General features: G+C 37.3%; 1 protein-coding gene across 2 annotated transcripts in view; it reads right to left on the bottom strand.

Moving 5' to 3' along the window:
- Positions 1-3,062: 3,062 nt before the first annotated feature.
- The window catches only part of PRKG1 (protein kinase cGMP-dependent 1), a gene marked incomplete at both ends in the record, with an annotated part of 850,316 nt that continues 829,258 nt past the window's right edge, over positions 3,063-24,120 (bottom strand). For both annotated transcript variants that reach the window (XM_083364786.1, XM_083364785.1), the window contains 7 exons: positions 3,063-3,161; positions 6,260-6,326; positions 7,202-7,264; positions 8,314-8,436; positions 11,302-11,465; positions 13,650-13,791; positions 22,983-23,072. In XM_083364786.1, coding sequence (XP_083220912.1) covers positions 3,063-3,161; positions 6,260-6,326; positions 7,202-7,264; positions 8,314-8,436; positions 11,302-11,465; positions 13,650-13,791; positions 22,983-23,072 — 748 coding nt within the window. The remainder of the gene's footprint in view (positions 3,162-6,259; positions 6,327-7,201; positions 7,265-8,313; positions 8,437-11,301; positions 11,466-13,649; positions 13,792-22,982; positions 23,073-24,120) is intronic.

Here is a 24,120-nt window from a genome sequence, read left to right as displayed (position 1 = left end):
TATTTTTGGTGGAAGCCATCACTAGGAACAGACAAACAGTATTTTTTTTCCAAAACTAAATATCTTTTTAAAAAAAGCCACAAGTTTGTATAAAATATGTGAGAATGTTACGAAGAGATGATCATCTCTTTCTGTTTTTCTCCTTCAAACTCATTTATTGTCTTCTAATGTATTAGATTAGAGACCTTTTTTTTTTACCAACGTGACTGAATCAAGAACTTGGTGATAATTGGCAGTAGTCAATCAGCTTCATTTCTGAATGTTTGGGGGCTAATCTCTAAGCATCAGTTATGGGGAATAACTAACTTTGACAATGCAAATCTCTTTAGATATAATGCTAAACCAGTGCAATGTATTCAACAGCCAGTGTTTTGCTTCAAGTGCCAACAACAGGGAAATTCTAAGTTATACAAACTGGATTAGATCCAGACTGAGATAACAATCCTATATATACCTATTTCAGAATAAGTTCTGTGGAACGAAGTAGGTCTTACTTCTGTATAAGCACACACAGTACTGCATTGTAAAATAACTAAATTTTGGTATCATTGAAAATGGGGGTACAAGTTAGCCATGATTCATATTTCATAAATTTCAGAGGAAAAGAAAAATATAAACTCGCACATGTCTACTCAGATATGACAATCATTAAGTTCAGTGGAATTTATTTCCAGCAAAATGTAATAGCGTTATAGCCTATATATGGTAATAACATAGCTGAATGCAGTCCGCATTAATAGGACAGCTTCAAATGCTAATTAGAGCAAAGTAAATAAACTGAATGGTATTAGGCAACATACGGGGGAAAAGATAATTGGAAGCAAGCTAAATTAACGCAGGATGACAAAACCAGAGGTGTTCTGGATTCAGAGAAAAGAACAAGTCATTATACTCTGGTGAGAATTCCAAAGGAAATGGACATTCTGTTGGTTTTCTTTTTGTGGAACTAATTTAAGAAGCTGTCACAGATGCAAGACTATTTCAGCAGCGTATTGACAAATGCTAACAAAGTCATACTGATACATGGAAGCCTTAGCTGAAATTGCCTCGAAAATGATCTATAATAGCCTTTTTGACAGTTCTGTCCTCTGAACATGTTGAACTCTGATAACAAGTATGGACAAATTAGTTTATAGCACTGACCATTAAAAGATTCATAACTGGTAAATGTAATTCATCTTTAGATAGACCCATTTAAAGACTTGTCCACTTCAACAGGACATATTTAAAGGTGAATTTAAGTCTCCTTTTGAAAGGAAGTGCATATTGAAGCATTCCATTTCAATTACATTTGTTCCATGTTTGTAGACTGATCTGTAAGAGTTATATTTTACAAGAAAAGACTGACTAACTAACTATCTTTTGAGAAAATAAATACAATATTTGTGGGATCTGGAAGAATAGAAAAGAAAACAACGTGAGGGCAGTACCGCACAGTAGCATTAAAAATATGCATACGTATCACCCACATATGAGTGTGCATAGGAATACACCCACCCATACAGTTCTAGCTGACAGTGAAATTCCTTGCTACATTTTGTTTTCTGAAACATGAGTGTGGAAGTTTGTTTTATTTCACAGATGAAAGATGTACATAGCACCTATATAATAATGCAGTGGATTTTGCAACTTCAGGAGGCTCTCAATGTGATTGTTATTTTAGAGTAACTGTAAATACCTAATAGACTCGTCAGTTAATATTTTGTTTTTAGGGCCTCTGGATAAGCATTCTTCTTTTTCTTTTACAAGATGGTTATTGTATATATACATGTTTGTGTGTATATATATATACACACTGAAGCCACCAGCCTGATGATGACGGATGGGATTTCGTCGAAACGTTGCTTTTACACCTTCAATTCTACGTGGGGAAAACCCGAATAACCAAAGATATATATATATATATATATATATATATATATATATATATATATATATATATGGATCTTTGGTTATTCGGGGTTTTTTCCGCGTAGAAGTAAAGGTGTAGGGGCGACGTTTCGACGGAATCCCATCCGTCATCATCAGGCTGGAGGCTTCTGCTTCCTTCTTCTGTTCTCCCAGAAGAAGGAAGCAGAAGCCTCCAGCCTGATGATGATGGATGGGATTCCGTCGAAATGTCGCCCCTACACCTTTACTTCTACGCGGGAAAAAACCCGAATAACCAAAGATCCACATACGAACACCCGCGGAAACCTCAGAAAACATATATATATATATATATATATATATATATATATATATATATATATATATATATATATATATATATATATGTAAAGCGACTAATTTTATGAACAGTTTTTCACATCCTCTTCATGTATCCGTATCCATAAAAGAAATGTTAAAAGTAAGTTCTCAGACATATGATATGAGGATTGACTGACCCATACTTGCTTAACAGTTTAACAGGAAGTGTAGCAGTTGTGCTTCTGTTATCAGTTGCGAAGAAAAGCGTATCAGAACTAAAAATGGAGAAAGGTAACATTCATTCTTGTCTTGTGTACTGCTTGAAAAGAAAGACAAATTATAGCACTGCTTTGACATGAGCTCCACTTTTTCTGGTCCTCCTTAGTTTAAAACACACTGGCCTACTTTAAGAGGCTCAATGTACTGCAGTTTTGGGGTACCCCAGTTACTGTGCCATAGATTCTACAGCATAGAATCGGCTACAGTACTTAACAGTTTGGAATATATTTAGCAATAAAGAAAATGAACTTATAGCTAGAATTATGTGCATCTCATTCTATCAACTTTCAAATTGTAATGGAGCGCAACATGTTCAGTACCATGATAGAAAACACATGTAAATTATTGGTGGAAAAGGTTTTGCTTCAGGACCACCATGTCAACTGCTGTGTTAAATTCAAACAGAAAACATGTGAAGAGCACTATTGTCATCTAAACAAGAAGTCCTAATGCCACTGTAATTACTGTAGCAGCATCAATCAAGGCATCATGGTGACCCCGAGCATGAATCCTTCCCAAATCTTTCAGGTCTGCTGGCAGCCATGTCTCAGGAAGCTGTCTTCAGCAAGGCAGAAGCAGGTAAGAGAAAAACATTAAAAGTCTATGTCCCATCCTGAGTTGTCATCAGGTGGTGGTTCATCGTTGTCCTCAGGGAAGCTATCAAAATTGCTTGTGTCAGTTGGAGATGCAACCTGTCCAATGAAGGAAATTAAACTATTGGTAGTGTTAGTTGTTGCATTTGGAATCTTTAAACAATTTTCTGATTTCAGCTATGAGCTCTTTATACCACTTTGTGAATTCATGTTGGCCTGGTAAGAGTTAGAGACAGTTCAGAAACGTAGGATTCTGCCGTTTTCATTTATAATATTGTTCTATGTAGTACTGTTAAAAATATTCTGTGAATGGGAATATCATGGATTCGGATGCTTCTACTTCCTTGACACCCAAAGTGGTAAAAGAGGAGTTAAAGAAGACGAAGAAGAAGGGTGTTTCTATGCAAAATACATTGTTCAGAACAAAAATAATGAAAAAAAAGTGATGGGAAAAGATGAAAGGGTATAATGGATACCCCATAAATTTTTATGGTTAAGGCAGGGTGATTGTACATTTAGAAAGTAATTTTGAAGCAACCTTCAGATGAATGGCTTTGGATTCCTAATATTTTCTAACTAGAATGGAGAGTTTGACAAAATAATGTAAAGATTTCTTAATGACACCGACAGCCCTTTGAACTGATCTACAAAGCTGGGATTTAATGCAGATGCATGGCAGGTTACGTGTGAAAAACAGAATTGGTGTAGAACTGTTTAGAAAAGGCATGTAAGCAATGACAGAGGAGAAAGAAACTGTTGCCTTTGTCCACATCTAAAAAGTCTATGTTTGTTTATTGTCACATATGACAGATAAAAAGTCAACAAAAGTTTAGAAAGTGAGAAAACAAATTGTTGATGTTTTCCATTTAACTTGATACCATATGATCTCATATTTATTGAATTAAATATGGTAGTTCATTATGTAAATGTCAAGTGCTTTTGTATATCATTTGACTTCGGAGAAATCTGTTTGCAAGAACATGAAAGACTTATAAAGAAATCTAATAAATTAGAATAAGCTGCTATTGGTTAATTTAAACTTAAAATAATAAGTATAAAATATATTTTATATTTTAGAAAAGTGAACTCAAAATATTAAAAATTAACAAGGTGTAAGTAATATGATATGATAAGAGTGTTCCAGTAATATCTGTATTTGTACTGTATGTCTCCTAGGAATAATGTAATTTTTTTCATAGTAGCACCAGTGATTAAAAGCCAATACAATAAAGACAACACAAGTATTCTCTCTCCTCCAAAATCAATTAAATCTTGTGCTGTTCCTGAAAATTGTCATTGCTTGGGGGTCACAATGATATAACGAATGACAGACAAAAACTTACTATCTTCAGAAAAATGAACTTCATGATTCCTAAATAGATTGAAATGTACATTCATTCAAACAGAATTAGTTACTTTTGAACATGTAAATGTTATTGGGGAAAATATACATAAGTTACAGGTTCCTATGTATTATATACTTTTCTATGTATTAGTTGAAACACAGGGTAAAGGAATTCAAGAATTTCATGGTGAATGTGTGAAAATAAATCAGAAAAGTCAAATATTTTAAATTGCATTCACTATGGGTATAAATTCAAATCTGATAGGAAATATTTATTTCATAAGTAGTAAAATTCAAATAATATGTGGAAAATTAAACTAAGTACAGCAAATTGTAGCAAAGTAATGTGTATTCAAAGACAAGCAAACACATTAATCGCCACCACAATTTAACCCAAGATTGCCATGTTTCCCCAAAAATAAGACCTACCCCAAAAATAAGCCCTTGATTTTTTTTTGGGGGGGGGGGGAAAGGGGGCCTAATATAAGCCCTACCCCGAAAATAAGACCTAGTTTTGGGGCTAGGCACATGCCTAAAAGTCAAGCTAGGGGAAGGGTGCGGCTGAAGAAACAGCTTCATTCTGCAGCTGACAATGGAGCTCCGGCCTGCATTTTGCCATCAGAGGCCTTTCCAGAAGGCCCCTGCAGCCAAGAACTGAGATATGGATTCAATCCGTAGTTTGGTTCTTGGCTGCAGAGGCCTTTTCAGAAGGCCTCTGATGGTGAAATGCAGGCCAGAGCTACATTCTCAGCTGCAGAATGAAGCTGCTCCTTTGGCCACAGAAGTGGGCCCGGATGGGTGGGGCTGTTGATGCTGTTGCCGTGAGATGGGTGAAAGACACTCCCTTGAAAATAAGACCTGGTGCCTCTTTTGAAGGCAAAATAAAAAATAAAAAATAAGACCAGGTCTTATTTTCGGGGAAAACAATAATTAGAATGACCATAGCTCTCATAATAATAATTTATACAGACCTCAATTACAAGAGGGCTGCCCTTTGTATTTATCTAACAGGACTATTTTTCAGTAATTGTCTGTCGTATACAGTATTCTCAAAGCATGACTTCTTTCTGCTAAAAAGAGTTATGTTTGATATAGAAATAGATGTTTTTAAATCCATGTATACAATTCATGTTTAACAGAATGTCACTTGATCTTCATTTTTTTTTTACAAATTTAGTGGAAACAAAGGGAAAACACCTAAGCTACAGTTAAGAATAGGTCTTTTCTCCCATCCCTGCTTTCAACTGTATTTTTAGGACCCTATTATCAGTATTGATACTGATATTTACTGTTAGCATCAACATAGCTCTGCATGGAAATTAAGACAACTGTTGCATGATTTGTAGGCTTCAAGTCAAACTAGAAAGTCATCTACTTTGAAAAAGAAAGGCAGCATCCTACTTACTTATGCCAATTTGGAAAAAGTATGATAAGCTGTCAATTGAATACAACAGTTTGTGATCTAACATGACATTTAGAAACTGACGGAATGATAGAAGACATGAAAAGAATAACTGAGGCAATGTAAGTTGGAAGAAGAACAAAGACGTTTTCAGTAACAAAGGTGTAGTGATTTCATTAAAATAAATTTCAACCTAAATATTTGTATTTTACTGTAAGCTTCATCACTGATTCATTGTCAGAAGAGATCTTCAGATACACTCTTACTGCATGTCTCTGAAAATGAAGTCAAGCGGAAGTCTGCATACGTGGAAATGTCAACGTAAGATAAGATCACTTTTCTATGTTTTGGATCAGAGCTCCTGCTTGTTTTTCCAATAGGTTTATTAGCAACTTTCTTAAGTTATGATTCCAACATATAGATTTTAACAAGTAATACAGCTATACTCACACTTGGTATAATAGGAGGTGTCAATGTACCTTTTCTTAAACCTTCCCAGTTAAAGCCTTCAAACCACCTAAAGACACAAGAAAGATAAAATTCAAGGAAATTTATATGACTCAGCTACCATTGCAAGCAAGACCAAGTAGCCTAACATTAAACATTACAAAATTTACATTTCTGAAACCCTCTTACTTAATACTTGGGGGGACAGCAAATTTGTGGAACACATAATTTTATCCTGATTGTGGCAGTTATGATGGTATCAAGAATTTTCTAGAGAAAATTCTGAATCAAGGATCTGTCCAGACACAGATGCCTAATTTGTGATAAAAAATAATAATAATAGAATAAGTCTATTAAATTACATGAGATTCCCAGATGTTGAAGCAGATGGACAGATACTGTGATATTGGCTATCTGTTTTCTTCAAACATGTAAAAAATAAAAAAGCTAATGAATATCTTTCCACATTTCAAAGATCTGACTTTTTGATATCTGTAACCGGATTTACATTTAACCTGCTTCCTGTTGATATTGTATTATGTTAAACAGGAATTGCTGATGGGCTTCTTTAGCAATTTTATTTATTATGTTGCTGAAATGTCCTGTTATTATATTATATCATTATATTGTTGACTTTGGGTGCTACCTGATTCTAATTGACCTTGAAGGTTTTTCATTTATTCTCATTGCAAAATCTTTAATGTTGCATAGATGGTTAGCACATCCAGGTTAGAAATTATGATACCAAGCTGAAGCCCACTCTGCTCAGAATATATGCAGATACATTCTGCACAGCTGTCTTATATTACTCAAATTTTTGGTGAAAAAATTGCAGGTATTGGATTGTGATACTCTAATTTCTTTCAGTTTTTCTTCTGTGCAAAAATATACCTAATGTATTGATGGATTTAAACAGAGGATTACTTTTTTCTGAAATATACCTACTTGTGCTTTTGAATATCCTTGACTCCATTTTTCAAGTTACCTAATCTTTCTGATGGGTTGTCCCTGTTTAAAAATAAAAGAACAAGAAAAAAGTTATAAAAGAAAGTTGGAAATCAAAGCTTTTTCTGGTATATGTGTGTGTGTGTGTTTATATTACAAAATGCATATATATATATATATATATATATATATATATATATATATATATATATATATGGATCCTTGGTTTTTCGGGTTTTTCCCCGCGTAGAACTTAAGGTGTAGGTGCAACGTTTCGACGAAATCCCATCCGTCATCATCAGGCTAGTGGTTTCTGCTTCCTTCTTCTGGGAGAAGTATGTGGCTGTTTGTTTTTCTTTTTTAAACTGCCAGAGGGGGTGTGTTCTGTGAGTGGAAGTGTGCTGATTGGGTGGGGATTATGTGTGCACACTTCCACTCACAGAACACACCCCCTCTGGCAGTTTAAAAAAGAAAAACAAACAGCCACATACTTCTCCCAGAAGAAGGAAGCAGAAACCACTAGCCTGATGATGACGGATGGGATTTCGTCGAAACGTTGCACCTACACCTTAAGTTCTACGCGGGGAAAAACCCGAAAAACCAAGGATCCACATACAGGCACCCGCGAAAACCTCAGAAAACAAATATATATATATATATATATATATATATATATATATATATGGCTAAGAATGACAGTAATAAAAAATGAAAACAAAATATCAAAATCAATGAACTTAATTAACAGGAACCAGGGCTTTTTTTCTCATAGAACGCTCAGAACGGAGTTCCGGCACCTTTTTTGGATGGAACCTTGTAGGGTAGGCAAGGTGGTTTGTATGACATGTGTGAGTTCCGGCACCTTTTTCTTTTACAAAAAAAGCACTGACAGGAACCATTAAAAATAGAGTTGTTCATATTTGTGTGAGGGTATTTGTGTGTGTGTGTGTGTGTGTGTGTGGCTTACAATGGCTAAGAATGACAGTAATAAAGAATGAAAACAAAATATCAAAATCAATGACCTTAATTAACAAGAATCATTAAAAAATAGAGTTGTGTACACACACACACTATTTTGTTTGAGAGATTACTAACACATATAAAGAATTTACCTGCATAGTTTTTTAATTAAGTTAGCAGCATTTTTTGCAATCTTCTTTGGAAATTCAATCATGTCAATCCCCCTTAGTATGACGTTATATGTTTTCATGGGATCTGGGCCTGAGAAAGGTGGACTATAGAAAAAAGAATAAAAATGCTAATTAAAATCTAGTAACATATGTATTTATTTTTTTGCAAATAAGCTGAAATCTGTTTTAGCTTACTTTGGATGATTGTGTGATTTAAGCATTATTATATGCTGCTTATTTAGTTATTATGTCTATATCAAAGGTAAGAATAAGAAAATCACTTAGGACACTGCTTTTATCAGAATATAGAATAAAGGCTATCAATAAACTATCAGAAAACCAAAGTTTTAGTGTTTGGCCAATTATCATAAAGGTCACAAATGGCAAATAAATGGGACTCAGATTATACAGATATGCAGTTACACTTATCTTAGAGTGTACTTTTATGCTTTTCTGTCCTTGAGTGCTATTTTTAAAAAAAAGGTTTTCAAGGTTGAAAGGGGCAGATTAGATTCCAAATTTGGGATATACTGTGCATCCCGCTTTCCTAAACTATTTCCTATCTTCATCACTTAGACTATTGTTTCTCAACCTGAGAACTTTAATTCATGAATGTTGGAGATTAAATTCCACCCATCTTAAATTTGCCAAGATTGAGAAAAATCTGGAACCCTCAGTCTGAGAGACTATTAACCATTGCTCAGAGATTATAACATTTTACATTTTTCTGGAATATTTCATACACAGTAGCTTGGTAATAAGCCTTGTACTATTATTTTACCCAAAATGCTTATGGAAATTCATATGCAAAATATTGGGAAAACTTATATTTAGGCATGATCGGGAATTATTGCAGTTCATCCTGTAAGAATTAAACTGAGCTGAACACTCATTTACAATAATGTATTTTGTTCTTACAATATTTCATTATCCTTGACTTACAACCACAATTGAGGCCAAAATTTCTGTTGCTAAGAGAGACAGTTGTTAAGTGAGTTTTTCCCCATTTTACAACCTTTCTTGCCACAGTTGTTAAATGAATCATTGCAACTGTTCAGTTAGTAACATGGTTGTTAAGTGAATCTGGCTTCACCATTGACTTTGATTGTCAGAAAGCTGCAAAAGGTGATCACATGACTCCAGGACACTGTAACCGTCATAAATATGAGTCAGTTGCCAAGCAATGGAATTTTGATCACATGACTATGAGGATGCTTCAGCGGGTTTTTTTGTGAAAAATGATCATAAGTCATTTTTTTCAGTCAGTTGTAACTTTGAACTATCACTAAGCAAACTGTTGTAAATCAAGGCTTATCTTTTGTGATGGACATATCTAATGGCTAAATTCCAAAGTAATTTAAAGACCTTAGAAGATGCACAGATTGGCACAAGTATAAGGATCTATTACTATTGTTGTTAATTGCGAAGTCATATCTGACCCATCGCGACCCCATGGACAACACTCCTCCAGGCCTTCCTGTCCTCCACCATCTTCTGGAGTCCATTTAAGCTCACGCCTACTGCTTCAGTGACTCCATCCAGCCACCTCATTCTCTGTCGTTCCCTTCTTCTTTTGCCCTCAATCTTTCAAGTATATTTACTACAGGTAGTACTATTATTATTATCTACTAGAGTGTATACCATTTCTAAGTGTTTAAAGATTTTTGTTAGTGTTATTCCGTGAAGTAGGTAATAATTCCTATTGAAAGCAGTATTTTGATTTTGAAAGGATTTTTTTTACAAAAGAATGATTTAAATCTACCACTTGCTGGCCTCTCTCTTCAACTGCATATAAAATTATGCTATATCTTTCACTGATTGAATTTCTTGAAATTAAGCAGCTCTGACTTATTTTTATATTATGTTTCTAACTTTAAGAAAGGAAGCATATTGGTATTTTCTTAATTTTAAGTGGCATTATCATAATGATAACATCCAAAATAGCAAGTCATTACGCTTTCTCACACACAAACTTATTTGGAATTTATATTCCTTATAGGTTCGCCACTGAGTCCTCCTGCCTTCACTTCTGAAGTGAGAGTGATCTGAATAGAATGTTATCAGAGATAATATTCCAGTTCTGAAATATAGACTCCAGTGTGGTTCAGCTAGCAGCCTCTAAAATATTACATTCAGAAATCTTTAATTTATTTGATTATTTATATCCCATCTTTATTAATTTAACAAATAACTCAAGGCGGCAAACATATCCCAGCACACCTTCCTCCTTAATTTCTCCACAACAGAAACCCTGGAGGTGAGTTGGGGCTGAGAGTTAGTAACTGGTCCAAGCTCAGTCAGCTGACTTTCATGGCTAAGGCGGAATTTGAACTCACAGTTTTTTACTTTCTAGCCTAGTGCCTTAAGCACTAGACCAAACTGGCTCCCTTTTATTCTTCCTATCCCAATGTTTTCAGTGATATTTTTTTTAAAGAAATAAAAACTCTGCTTAACTTTTCTTTAGAAATGTGTTATTTCAAAATGTTATCTAGCTGTTTTCTAGCATGTTTCCATTTTGTTTTGATTGCCTTATATTTTGGGGAGATGTTTCAAGTTCCTTCTTGCAGACTGAAGTTCAGTTTTTATGCATGCATCAATTTAAATATGCCTAACTGGTACCATGAACTCAATGATTTGGTGTACCGGTAGAAGAATGCAGGTTGATTTGGCATGGGGGCAGGGAAGTATTCACCAATTAGAACGAAATGACCAGAAAAACCAAATTTTCCTCGTCAATACCCTTTCCTCTTATAGTGGCCATCCAAAGACTTTTAGTTGTTAGGAAGCAGGTTTTGAATCCTTGCAAAATCGTAATAAGTAATTCCACAGCACGTTTTTAAACACCATTTTTGTTTGTCATAGTGTATGCCAGCGCTGAATCCCAACTCTTCTAATCAGAGTGACAACAGCAGAAATATTCTCCAGTTTGCTGAACTATTTTTATATGTAGGTCCAATTCAATGCTCATACCTGCCAGTCAAGAGCTCATACATTAAGATTCCCAGTGACCAGTAGTCTGCTGAAATGTCGTGACCTTTGTTCAGAATGATCTCTGGGGCTACGTACTCTGGAGTTCCACAAAAAGTCCATGTTTTCTTTCCAAATCCTATTTTTTTTGCAAAACCAAAATCGACCTGTGAAAGAAGGTTCACACACCCATCAAGGAAGACAAAAAGTTAACAGCACTTAGGCAGGCACAACATATAAAGAGATGGTCACAACACAAGTCTTCATGAGCACAAGTACATCTAAATAATAGGCTTGACAAGAAAATTCTCAAAGGAAGAGTACCAAAGAAAGCCCTTGGGGAGCATATTTCCACTGTTAAGATTTAGAAACAAGCATTAACAATTTCCATTTGGTAAAACAATCTAACAAAGGTAATCTAAACCTTTCAGCTGTACAGCTCTTTAATAATTAGCTTATGTATTCTAGCTGGTTATTAGCTAAGTGTTAAACCATATAAATAATATAGATCAGTAGCAGGCACCACCACATACATTGTATTCAGCACCATTATATTTTTCTGCAATTCCAATTCCCAATCTCCATAACTCAAGAAATGGCAACTCAAAATGATGTAGTGCCACCTGTAGGCCAAATTATAACTTCATCTGATTCAGATGAAACACAGATGCTATGATTATTATTATTTTTTTGGAGGATTGTGATCTTATTACTTTTTCATCTTCCTGCATTCTATCACACTATTCCTATTTCCTCTAAATGGCCAACATTCTTGTGCAGACAAAAATCATATAATCTCATGTTTATACCATAAAGGGCAGAATTAACTGACTGTGTACAGTGGTGGCTGGACACTATCCAAGCTGACACCAGCTAGAGCAGGGGTCTTCAAACTTGTCCCTTTTATGACTCGTGGACTTCAACTCCCAGAGTTCCTCAGCCAGGCACGCTGGCTGAGGAATTCTGGGAATTGAAGTCCACAAGTCATAAAAGGGACAAGTTTGAAGACCAGTGAGCTAGACACAGAACAATTCAAAGAAGTAGTGCAAGATTGAAGAGATTTGGCTCATAGAATCGCCAAGAGTTGAGCATGACTGAATGGATATCATCATCATCATCTACAAAAATATATCTGGGGAATGTGGAAAATTTAGGTAAAGGTCTCCTTTGACTCCTAGTTTCCCATAACTTTGATTATAGTTCAAATTCAGTTTGAATAAGGCCCATGTCTAGAATTTCTGAAACCCTGACATTAACATTTTAAAATGAAGTTCCCCTAAAAAAAATGAAGGCCAATAGGAAATCAAATCATTTTAACATGGGATAACTTAGAGACTAAATCTGATTATACTGTACACTGCCCTGGGCCCCTCCTTGAAGGAGCTGGGCTGTCTAGAAATATGAAATAACAATAACAATAATAATAATAAGTTGGAAGGGACCTTGGAGGTCATCTAGTCCAACCCCCTGCTCAGGCAGGAAACCTTATACCATTTCAGGCAAATGGCTGTCCAGTCTCTTCTTAAAAACCTCCAGTGTTGGAGCATTCACCACCTCTGGAGGCAGGTTGTTCCACTGGTTAATTGTTCTAACTGTCAGGAAGTTTCTCCTTAGTTCTAGGTTGCTTCTCTCCTTGACCAGTTTCCATCCGTTGCTTCTTGTCCTGCTTTCAGGTGCTTTGGAGAATAGCTTGACTCCCTCTTCTTTGTGGCAGCCCCTTAGATATTGGAACACTGCTATCATGTCACCCCTCACTCTTCTCTTCGTTAAACTACACATACCCAATTCCAGTAACCGTTCCTTATATGTTTTAGCCTCCAGCCCCCTAATCATCTTTGTTGCTCTTCTCTGTACCCTTTCTAGAGTCTCGACATCTTTTTTACATCGTGGTGACCAAAACCGGATGCAGTATTCCAGGTGTGGCCTTACCAAGGCATTGTAAAGTGGTATTAGTACTTCACTTGAAATATAAATAAATGAAATTGTTAAAAAGCTAAAGTCATAGTGGGATAAATCTTAGAATCATATTTAGTTATTTCTTCAATTTATTAAAATCTTGCTCCCATACCAGAAGGGTACAACAGAAGGGAATAAACTTCTGACATTTTATGGAGAGAAACAAAAGTCCATTTTTGCTTATTTGGCTCCCAGATTAATCTGTTTGCATTAAACCTTTTATAAATTGATTTGTCCCAGAATTGCAGAGCTGACTACTGCCTTTTGGCTAGGAGTACAGTTTTAGGGCTGTTAGGCAAGGCGTTTTATTACAATGGAAGAGGCAACTGAGCTTAAACTACAGGGCGATGTAATATTTAATTGCTGTTTGGGAAGAAAACATCGCCACCACTCACCAATTTGGCATAACCTCGGTGATCTAGGATGAGGTTTTCTGGCTTGAGGTCCCTATAAATGATTCCTTTGGAATGCAAATAGGCAAAAGCTTCTACCACACAAGCTGTATAAAATCTGGTTGTAGAATCTTCAAATGAACCTCTGTCAAGAGGAAAAAGAGAGAGAAATTGAGATTACTTATTCAGTTAAGGACCTTTGGCAACAGTAAAAACAAACATGATAGCATCATTACTATATAATTATAATGTAAAAACCAATGTGGCCAATTAAACTTGGGAAGATAAGTATAGAAAGCACAACAAATATTTTAAAAGACTGAAGATATTTAAAGAGATTTTAAAAATCCAACAGCTTTAAGACACATTTTTTTAAAGATACATTTGAGCATTGGAATGCATTCCAATTTGACAGAATGGTTTAAAAGAAAAGTCAACAAAATACCACATGGACTGTTCTAGAAACAAAGTCCATAAATAAATTAAGTGAAATGCTAATACTCTAAAATAGTTCTATCCAGATCTTAAGTTTCCAGAGCTCCTCTAAACACAGCCTCTGGTGATGAGCTTAAAAGTCAACAACAAATAGAAAAAAAATCTCGCAGATATTTATACCTTTATACTTCACACATTTTTGGTACAGAAAATCACACAGCCTTACTTCAATACAAAATAAGTCTTTTCAATGAGTAAACCTAGTAGAAATAATGGGATTTGTGTTCATCATGTCTTTCTCTTTGATTTTAATAGAACTGATCTAAGCATGACTAAGTCTGAATCCAATCTGTTTTCATCCCCGTGTTGCAGATAAACGATCTGAAAACAAGAGAACAGGGGCTTGTATAAGCCTGCTTATGAAAACTGAATTTGGGGCATCCTGGCTCACAGCAAAATGCTTCAGATATTCTAGTTTACTTATTCTAGCATGAAGAGGTAGGGCCAATTAAGGAGGGTATGTATGTGTGTTTGGGGTTAATATAAACATGGCCAGTCCACTTAGGTAACCTTCCAATTCCTGGTTTTGCATCCTTGCACCCACCATCTGATGGGTATGAAAAGAATAGTTCTAGGAGTACAAATGTAGAAATACTGCATGCATTAAGAGGTGAGGAAAACAGAGTCTTTCATTCCAGAACAGAGTTGTAGTAATTTGGATTGGGCTCCAGTAATAAGTCGAGGAATGCATTAATTTGTGTTGCTCAGTGCTGACTTGGTTAAGAATAAACGAGCCTTATGCCAAATGGTTTGCTGCTCTTAAATTCACTCCATTGTGCAGTAGTAAATGTTATGCACATGGTTGAATTAAATGGGGATGAATGAAAATTGAGGTATATGAAAATACTGTTTAGAATTTACATAGAGAGAAAGATAAGTCATCTGAACTGGCTATATTAATTTTTATGCACCCTGACTTGCAATGGCATGGGGGCACACCCTCGAGTCGAGTCAAGTGACCATTCTTGGACAAAAATGAAGAAATATGGCAAACCTTCCATTCTACTTAGGGGAAAGTAGGGATTTAAATACAGGTAGTCCTTGACATACGACCCAAATTGAGCCCAAATTTATGTTGCTCAGTGAGAAATTTGTTCAGCGAGTTTTGCCCCATTTTACGACTTTTATTGCCGCATGTGTTAAGCGAATCACTGCAGTTGTTAAATTAGTAACACGGTTGTTAAGTGAACCTGGCTTCCCCCCATTGACCTGGCTTGTCAGAAAGTCGATCACATGACCCTGGGTCACTGCAACCATCATAAATATGAACCACTTGTCAAGCACCCAAATGTAAATCACATGACCCCGGGGATGCTGCAATGGTCATGTAAGCATGAAAAGTGGTCCCTTTTTTTTCAGGGCCATTGTAACTTTGAATGGTCACTAACCAAACTGCTGTAAGTTGAGGATTACCTTTTATGAAAAATAATTAAATAAAAGTAATAGCCTCTATGAATTTCTCCAAAAGATTATTTTATTCCTGATGGGAAAAAAGGGGGGAAAACGTTCAGCCTTTGCAGGAAGCACCAAATCTTTTGTGGGGACTACAGAATATGAATCCCTGATTGCCAATGACGATTCTGTTCCAGAAGTCTGATCTTATCGATATTCCTTAGCTCCCTTAACCTCAGACATCATGGCTTCCAGAAGACCAAAAAAAACCAAATGGGAAGGACAATGGCATCATTGTTACACCTCTCTTGTGCGAGCTGCATTGGCTTCCGGTTGCCCTCTGGGTGCGATTCAAGGTGCTGGTAATTACCTTTAAAGCCCTACATGGCTTAGGCCTGGGGTACTTGCGAGACCACCTGCTGCCAATGTCAACCGCCCATTGCCCGGTACGCTCCCACAGAGTCAGCCTCCTCAGGGTTCCATCGGCCAGGCAATGCCAGCTGGCAACCCCCAGGGGGAGAGCCTTCTCTGTGGGTGCGCCGACCCTCTGGAATGAACTGCCTCTGGAGCTGCAGACGGCCCCTGACCTTCGATCCTTCCGCCGTGACCTGAAGACATGGTTATTCCAACAAGCGGGCCTGGACTGACCATGGTTTTTAATTTGCTTTTTATTGTGCTAAATTGTCCCGTATTTCTTATATTCATTGTTTAATTCTTTTTTAATTTTTGTATTTTATGTCTCTTAATTTTTATTGTTGTGAGTCGCCCTGAGTCCTTAGAGAGAAGGGCGGCATATAAATTTAATAAATCCTAAATCCTAAATCATTGAAGACTGTTGAAAAGAATAATGGAGCATGGCTGATTTTCCCCATTTCCCCAAAACCGGAGATTTTGACACTGACAAAGGCAGACATCCAATTTTCCCAATTATCTACAAGATACGAGGACACTAAATTTTGTTTTGTTTAGATCAGCTTTTGGAGCAGTGCAGTGAATTACAGCTAGTCCTTGACTTACAACCAGAATTAAAACCAAAATTTGTGTGGTTAAGTGAGTAAATTTTTAAGTGAATTTTGGCCCAATTTACAACCTCTCTTGCCACAGTTGTTAAGTGAATCGCTGCAGTTGTTAAGTTAGTAACACGGTTGTTAAGTGAATCTGGCTTTCCCCATCGCAAAAGGGGATCAAATAATGCTGGGCCAAGCATCCAAATTTTGATCAGGTGACCACTGGGCAATTCTGCAATGGTCATAAGTCTGAAAAATGATTGTGTCACTTTTTCCTGTCCTGTTGTAACTTCAAACGTTTACTGAATGAATTGTTGTAAGTCGAGGACTTAAATATGTATTTAAATATGTATAGGATTTTATGAGTGAAGTATTTGGCAGTGCTTTCCTCAGGCAGCATTGTATCTTGCAAACTGAAAATCATAGTTCAACTATTTTTGTGTGAAGAGAATACGTTATTTATCTAATGACTTGACTGCAAAAGCCCACTAGCTATCAGAAGAACCAGACTGCAAAATAACTGTAGGCTGTGATAGAATCACATTTCTCTGTTTATTGCTTAGTCTGAGTTCTTTAAAAAAACAACCAAAAAACTCTCATGCATTTATTCCCCAAACTGAATTTATTTTTTTTTCATTCCCTTCCGGATAAAAGAAGCATAGAGATCAGAAGCTTATTTCAACAAGTCACAAAATAAAAAAAATCACTGCTATATATTACAACCAACTGCCAAATTAAGTTTTAAAACCAGAACCAATATGGTCAGTTTTTTTGTTAGATACAGACGGTTTCACATTTCACTTTCCCCAAATTAACTTCTGGGTAAGCACTTTAAACCTTATACTTTATCTTTCCTTAGGATAGATATATGCTGACATTTTGCTGGGTAAGCCTATTCCAAAGCAGGCAGGCAGCCTAAAACTAAAACAGGATAAAAAGTTAACAAGGTTTTGCTAGTGCGAAGCATTTCAATTATTAATAGATGACCTAAGGAAATAAAAGAGAAATTCGCTTTGATAGCTACAGTAGATGGCAGCAGATACCAGGAGTAGATAGAAAAAGTATTAAAACAAAGGATCAAAGACTTCTGCAAACAATTAAAAGAAATCTTAACGCAAGGTAATTTGTATTGTAATTGCATTTTTAAAAAACAAATTACCAATACAAGTAAAAGTTTGGAATTTAAAACGATAATAAAAACAATATTATAAAAGTAAGTTTTGAGATTTCACCACTATATTTTTGTCTTATTTTGCTGTGCCATTTATGCAACTGATAAGTTTTAAATACAGTATATGCCATAGCCTAAGTGATCTACTTTTATTTACATAATTTCAATCAGGTGTTGAAAGTTCATTCTTTCATATCTTTTGATGTTGATATTTTATTTACTGCGTTTTGTTTTATTTGTAATATATTTTAGAATTATAGGAATACTCCCAAATCTGATTTGCATTCTACCTCTATATTTGGATAAATGGAGGTTTAATTATCCTCTTCCTAATAGGTTTTTTATTATATTTATTCATTTAAATTTATATAGCTTTCTGTCTCAAAGTTATGACTGTGGGTGCCTGACAACAGTTAAAAACTACATAAAATTATATAAAACCCCATAGAAATACTAACCAGTAGCCAAGGTTAAAATAAAAATTAGCAGTGACAGATTAACACAATGACTGCACAATTTTCCACACATCCAGCTCCCCCAGCACAGGGCCAAAACTGATTCTTTAAGGCCTTGCAAAAAAGACAGAAGGGTTGGGGCCAACCTAATTCCTGGAAGAGAAAATGTTCTCTTCCTGGGCCCCATCAGATGACATTCTGTAATAGATAGGAGCTGGATCTTTAATGCTTATTAAAGGGGACATTTTGCTTTGGTTGGATTGCTGCTAATGACTATGGATGCTTCCTTTAGCTGAAATGCTTTCCATGATATTTTGAAAGGAGATCTGGAGGAACATTGGTTGTGTGGAAGAGAATACGTAGCTCCCTGTCTGAAAGTGATAATGCACCAGGCGTGTGTGTGTGTGTGTGTGTGTGTGTGTGTGCGCGCGCGCAGGGACACGGGTGGGGAGGCTTAACTTTCAAGCCCCAAGGAGAATGTTTGAAGGAACACAGGGAGGCATGTAAGTAAGTAGGAAGTTGGGATGAGATACATTACTGAAAGTGCTTGAAAGAAAAGAGGTCAGTAGTGGGTTAAGTAGTCTCAGTTATGTCTGGGGATGGAGAATCCTACTGGAATGGTGGGGGAGGAATCCAATGATATTTAACACCTTGAAGAGGTCAAACATCAATTTGGGGGAGGTATCATCAATACTCTGATCATACCCAGCCATTCGTTACCTTCCTAGTCTGAGCCATAGATGCACAGGAGATCCTTATTCGGTATCTGGAAGCTGAAAAGGATCGGATGGGAAAAACTGGGTGAAATTAAACCCAGGCAAAGTGGAAGTAGTGTTCATACAAAAAGCAAAGCTGCATGATTCAGACTTCTATTCTGGCTCTGGACAAGGTTACCTTCCCCACTAAGTTCATTCATAAGCTTATCTGAATTCAAGCTCCTGCTTGATCAGCAAATCGAGAGCCATGGCCAAAAAGACTTTTGTCCAGCTTCAGCTGGTGGACCAATAAAACCCTCTTTTTTTGGTGGTGCTGGATAACTTGTGAAACTAACTCATCATTAACACCTCTATGATATAGGAATGCAACATAATTCTTCCTGGGGCTACTTTTGATGGCATCTGAGAAATTGCAGTTGGTCCAGAATTCCATGGCCTAATTCAGGCATGTCAAACACAAGGCCTGGGGGCCGGATCCAGCCTGCGAAGTGGTTTCATGCGGCCCGCGAAGCCACCTTGGAAACAGTGAGGGAACGGCCCCCACTGCCTTGGCCCTGGCCCAGAGACCCTCCTCCTGCCAGAGACCCTCAGATCTGTCCCACTCCTGCCCAGGCCCCCATAGGCACCCTTGATGCGAACGATGTAGAGCTGGCCACGCCCACCTAGTAGGCCATATGCACTTTAGCCACACCCACCCAGTAGGCCACGCCCACCCAGGCCACACCCACCCGGCCCCCTGAGGGCAACCGCAATGCTGATGTGGCCCTCCATGAAATTGAGTTTGACACCCCTGGCCTAATTAATATATACAGATGTCTATGGAGATTCTCAGTCATCCAGGTCATGGTTGTTCCAAAGATGCTTTTCAAAAGGCAACTGGACTTTGTTTTTCCTTGAAGAGGTTTCGCTTGCTATTCAAAAAGCTTCCTCAGTTCTGACTGAATGGTGGAGGATGGAAGGATTTATATTCCTTCCATCCTCCACCATTCAATCAGAACTGAAGAAGAATCTTGGATGAGAAGCGAAACGTCTTCAAGGAAAAACAGTCCAGTTGCCTTCTGAAGAACAGTACATTGGGATAATATATACTGATCTTTGTGGGCTCAACATTGACTGGCCAATAGGTTTCTGAATTCAATTCAAAATGCTGGTATGAATTACAAAGTCCATCTTGGTTGTCTTTGGAATCAGGAAGAATCTAACTATCTTGCAAAGTCTTCCTGAGACAAGGTGTTTCCACCACCTGATCCCAGATTACATTTTTTGTTTGGTTGTTTGTTTTACATGGCTGCTGGTGCCACAGTAATGCCTCTGGATAGTCAAAAACAAGTTTTAAAATAAAAAAAACCAAACCAAACTAACCTCAATTAAAAACAGACCTTAAAAAAATACACTAATACACGTCGGGAGGTGGAAGCAGAGCTTCTTGGTTGCACTGCAGACAGTTTGTTCTCCAGGTTGAGATTGCCCCCTCCCCAATTTTGTTTTCCCAGATATTTGAGGATTAGTGTTTATTGGGGCAGCTGGATTTGAGCTGTTGATTGCTTGCAGCAAAATGTATTGTTGTGGCTTTTGTGAGATATATGGTTTTATTGGTTGTATTTTCTCTCTTGCTGCATTTTGTAAACAACCCAGAGTATAGAGATTAGAGTGGTAGGTAATATATGAAATAAAAGAAAACCTCCCAGTTAAGTCCCATTGAATGTAATGGAATTTCTATTTAGGTCAGAACAGGATTGCCAGCACTACTTCCGTGAATGGCTTATCCTGTTGCCTGAAACTAGCCCTGAATAAAATTGCATGTTAATGTCCATCATAATAGTGAAATCTGTCAACTTTAAGAGAACAACACTAATCCAACAACACATTGACTGAAATTGGATAGGGTGATACAGGAACCCTTTTCTGTGTTTTCAGAAGTTTATTTCTGCTGGCCGATGCCAAAGATTTCTTTGGGCAGGGATATCTGTCAGAATTGCCCTGTCGGCCAAGATATGGATCATTTGAGGACACACTCCTGTTGCTGCCAGCAGTCCTAAGTAATTTCCAACAATAGGCTGCAAGTCATGATGGCTAAATGTTGTCTTCACTAAGAGTGTTTTCTCAGCATCATTAGCTGAAGAAGGTGAACGGAGGGACTAGTATGTCTGCTAATGGGCTTCCCATAAGCATCTGATAAGCCATGAGGTAAAGTGACTGCTGGACCAAATAGGCTTTGGTCTTATCAAGGCATGGTTATGCTTATCTAGTCTTTTTTCAAAATCAGTTGATAGTTAGCTCAATGCCATGAATTCTACTAGATACATACATTTGGTGGCCCCCAGGGGGAGGGCGTTCTCTGTGGGCGCGCAAGACCTGTGGAACCGCTTGCCGGTTGAGCTCCGGATGGCCCCCGACCTTCGGTCCTTCCGACGCGATCTAAAAACCTATTTATTTGAACAAGCTGGCCTGGTCTGATGGGTTTGGGGTTTGGGGTTGGGGTTTTAACATAGCTTTTAACTATTGTATTATATCGGGCATAATTATTTAATCTTTTTTAACTTTTGTACTTTGTATTTTGATATTTATTGCCCTGTACACCGCCCTGAGTCCTTCGGGAGAAGGGCGGTATAAAAATTTAATAAATATAATATAAATATTTTGGACATATGTAATCTTGATCATCATCTAGAGCAGCGGTCCTCAATCGTGGGGCTTGGTGGCCCTGCCCGGGGGGGGGGAGAGGAACCAGGTCATGCGAGCAGCAGGCCAGCACACATGTGCAGCTCAGCTTGCATGAGTGGCGGGCTGTCATACATGCGCGTGCATGCGCAGCATGACTTGTGCAAGTTGTGCTGTGCATGTGCGCCTGCCCGCTGCTTGTGCGGCCTGGGTTGCAGATAGGTCATGGCCCAGTAATGGGACACAGCCTGGGGGTTGTGATCTAGAGCAGAATATTGTCTTAAACTGAAAGACTGAAACAAATCAGTTTGTCATAGAAAGCAATTGCTTTTTTTGGTCAGCCCTAGAAAACGAAGAGTTGTTTACATGGCAGTACAACACACTAGTTTTTATGCATTTAGATTACATTTTGAATCCTGCTGAAGGATACACAATTGGTATCACAGCCAAGCCAGAATTTGACTGTTTCCAAATTCATTCTTTCCATTATACCATTCAAGTTCTTTTGATCCAAAAGCCTGGAAGAGGCAGATTATTTCTATTTCCTTACTATAATGAGGGAACTAGCTATGCAGGTTACATTTCACATACCACATCATCTCTGCCAGAAATGTTTACACAGTAAAACAACTTGGACTTAAAAGCTCTCAGAGCGTGAAGATGACAGAGATCAAGTTGGCTGTGTGTATCGCTCAGAACAAATGCTGTAGGGATGTACCTTAGAAAAGACATGGTAAGTTACAGCTTACTATTTGTGAAAAGCAGTAGGGAAAAGGAAGTAAAAGGAGAATTCTGATAGGACAGAGATAATTGGGAAATAATTCTATGAAATGATGCTTCTTTCCCACATTACATTAACAAGAAGGAGCTTTCATAGTGGAGGTGGTTGAGTTAAAACTTAACACCACGTTCCCCCCCGCAGTGTGTCTGTCTCCTTTCTTTGCCATATTGTCTTCTTGATTTTATCTATTAATGTTTCATTTGCTGTGTTTTTATAATGGATGGTTTTAATGTTTTTCAATGTGTTTATGTTGTAAGCTGCCCAGAGTCACTGGATACAAGATGGGCAGCAAATACAAGATCTGAAAATGGGGCTATTTGGTGGCTTCTGCCCTTTGTGACTGTGGTGACATGCAGACAACAACACTTATGTATACTGGTACCTGTCCTTTGTGACCTGATCAGTGCACACTTGCGGACCTCAGGGCACACAAAAAAACTTAATTAATGTTGCTAGTTTCTGGGCAAGATCTCTTTAATTTGTACATATTTTAAACTTGTATTTTAAATTTTATGACATATAGTATACCTTATTTAATTGTGATAGGAATAAACAAACTCTTAATTTTTTTAACTATATAGTTTTGTTTGTGTGATCACATTTGGTATGCCAAGTGAATCTCATTTCCTATCAAAATAAACCTTATGACATCTCTTACCTGTCCCTGAGAATTGTCCAAAGCTCTCCACCTAAACAGGCTTCCATCAACATATATAAATACTTGCTGTCCTTAAATGTCCTATATAGCCTATAAAAGAAAGGGGGAAAAGAATTATGAATGCTTACTGGAGTCTGAAATGTTAAATACAGTCTATGATCTTCTGCCACTTAAAGAATAGCTGGTGGTTTTTAGGTGTTGTATTGTTATCATTCTGAGGGAAAAAAATGAGTCTATCTAATCTATTCAGACTTCTGTCAATTAATTTTTCCCCCTGAATTCAGTAGACAACATGTGACTTAGCTTTTGAGGATTTCTGCTGCTTTTTTCTTTTCCTGCATCAAGGGAATATAAATACTGGAGGCTTACTATACCAACTGTTGCCAATCTCTAATAAATAAAAGATGTTGTAAGACATTTGGCCTTGCCAGGATCAATGAATTGCCTTCAGCTATCATTTATGGCGTCTCCGTGGTCATGTGGCCGGCATGACTAGACGCCAAAGGCACATGGAATGCTGTTACCTTCCCACTGGAGTGGTCCCTATTTTTCTACTTGCATTTTTACGTGCTTTCGAACTGCTAGGTTGGCAGAAGCTGGGACGAGTCGGACAAGCGCTGGCTCTTCGGCTTTGAAACGGAGATGAGCACCGGCCCCTAGAGTCGGAAACGACTAGCACGCATGTGCGGGGGAACCTTTACCTTTTTATCATTTATGGCAAATATCAAAAGACTGTCCATCAAGAATGCCTTTGCCTGTAGGGTTCCCAGTTACAGAGGATATGCAACAGATGCAGTAGAAAACTTGCATCTCTTTTCTGGCAACAGACTATAGTTACCCACAGTGAGGCAAAATTTGGCCTATCGGCTTGGAAAACATGTTTGTAAATATGACCCAACAGGGTTGATTTCTTTTAAAACTTCTAATTGTTTTTTTTTTTGGTGAAATTGCTTTACATATTATTTCATGTTCTTTTTTGGATCCTCCATTATAGTGAGAGCAAGAGCACTAGCGCTTAAACTTATATACTGCTTCCTAGTGCTTCACAGTTCTCTCTAAGTGGTTTACAGAGACAGCGTATTGCCCCACAGTCTGGGTCCTCATTTTACTGACCTTGGAAGGATGGAAGGCTGAGTCA

Source organism: Vipera ursinii (genome assembly GCF_947247035.1).
Source record: "Vipera ursinii genome assembly, chromosome: 5".
Taxonomy (NCBI): domain Eukaryota; kingdom Metazoa; phylum Chordata; class Lepidosauria; order Squamata; family Viperidae; genus Vipera; species Vipera ursinii.
The sequence above is the reverse complement of the archived record's forward strand: the minus strand, read 5'-3'. Positions and strand labels throughout refer to the sequence as shown.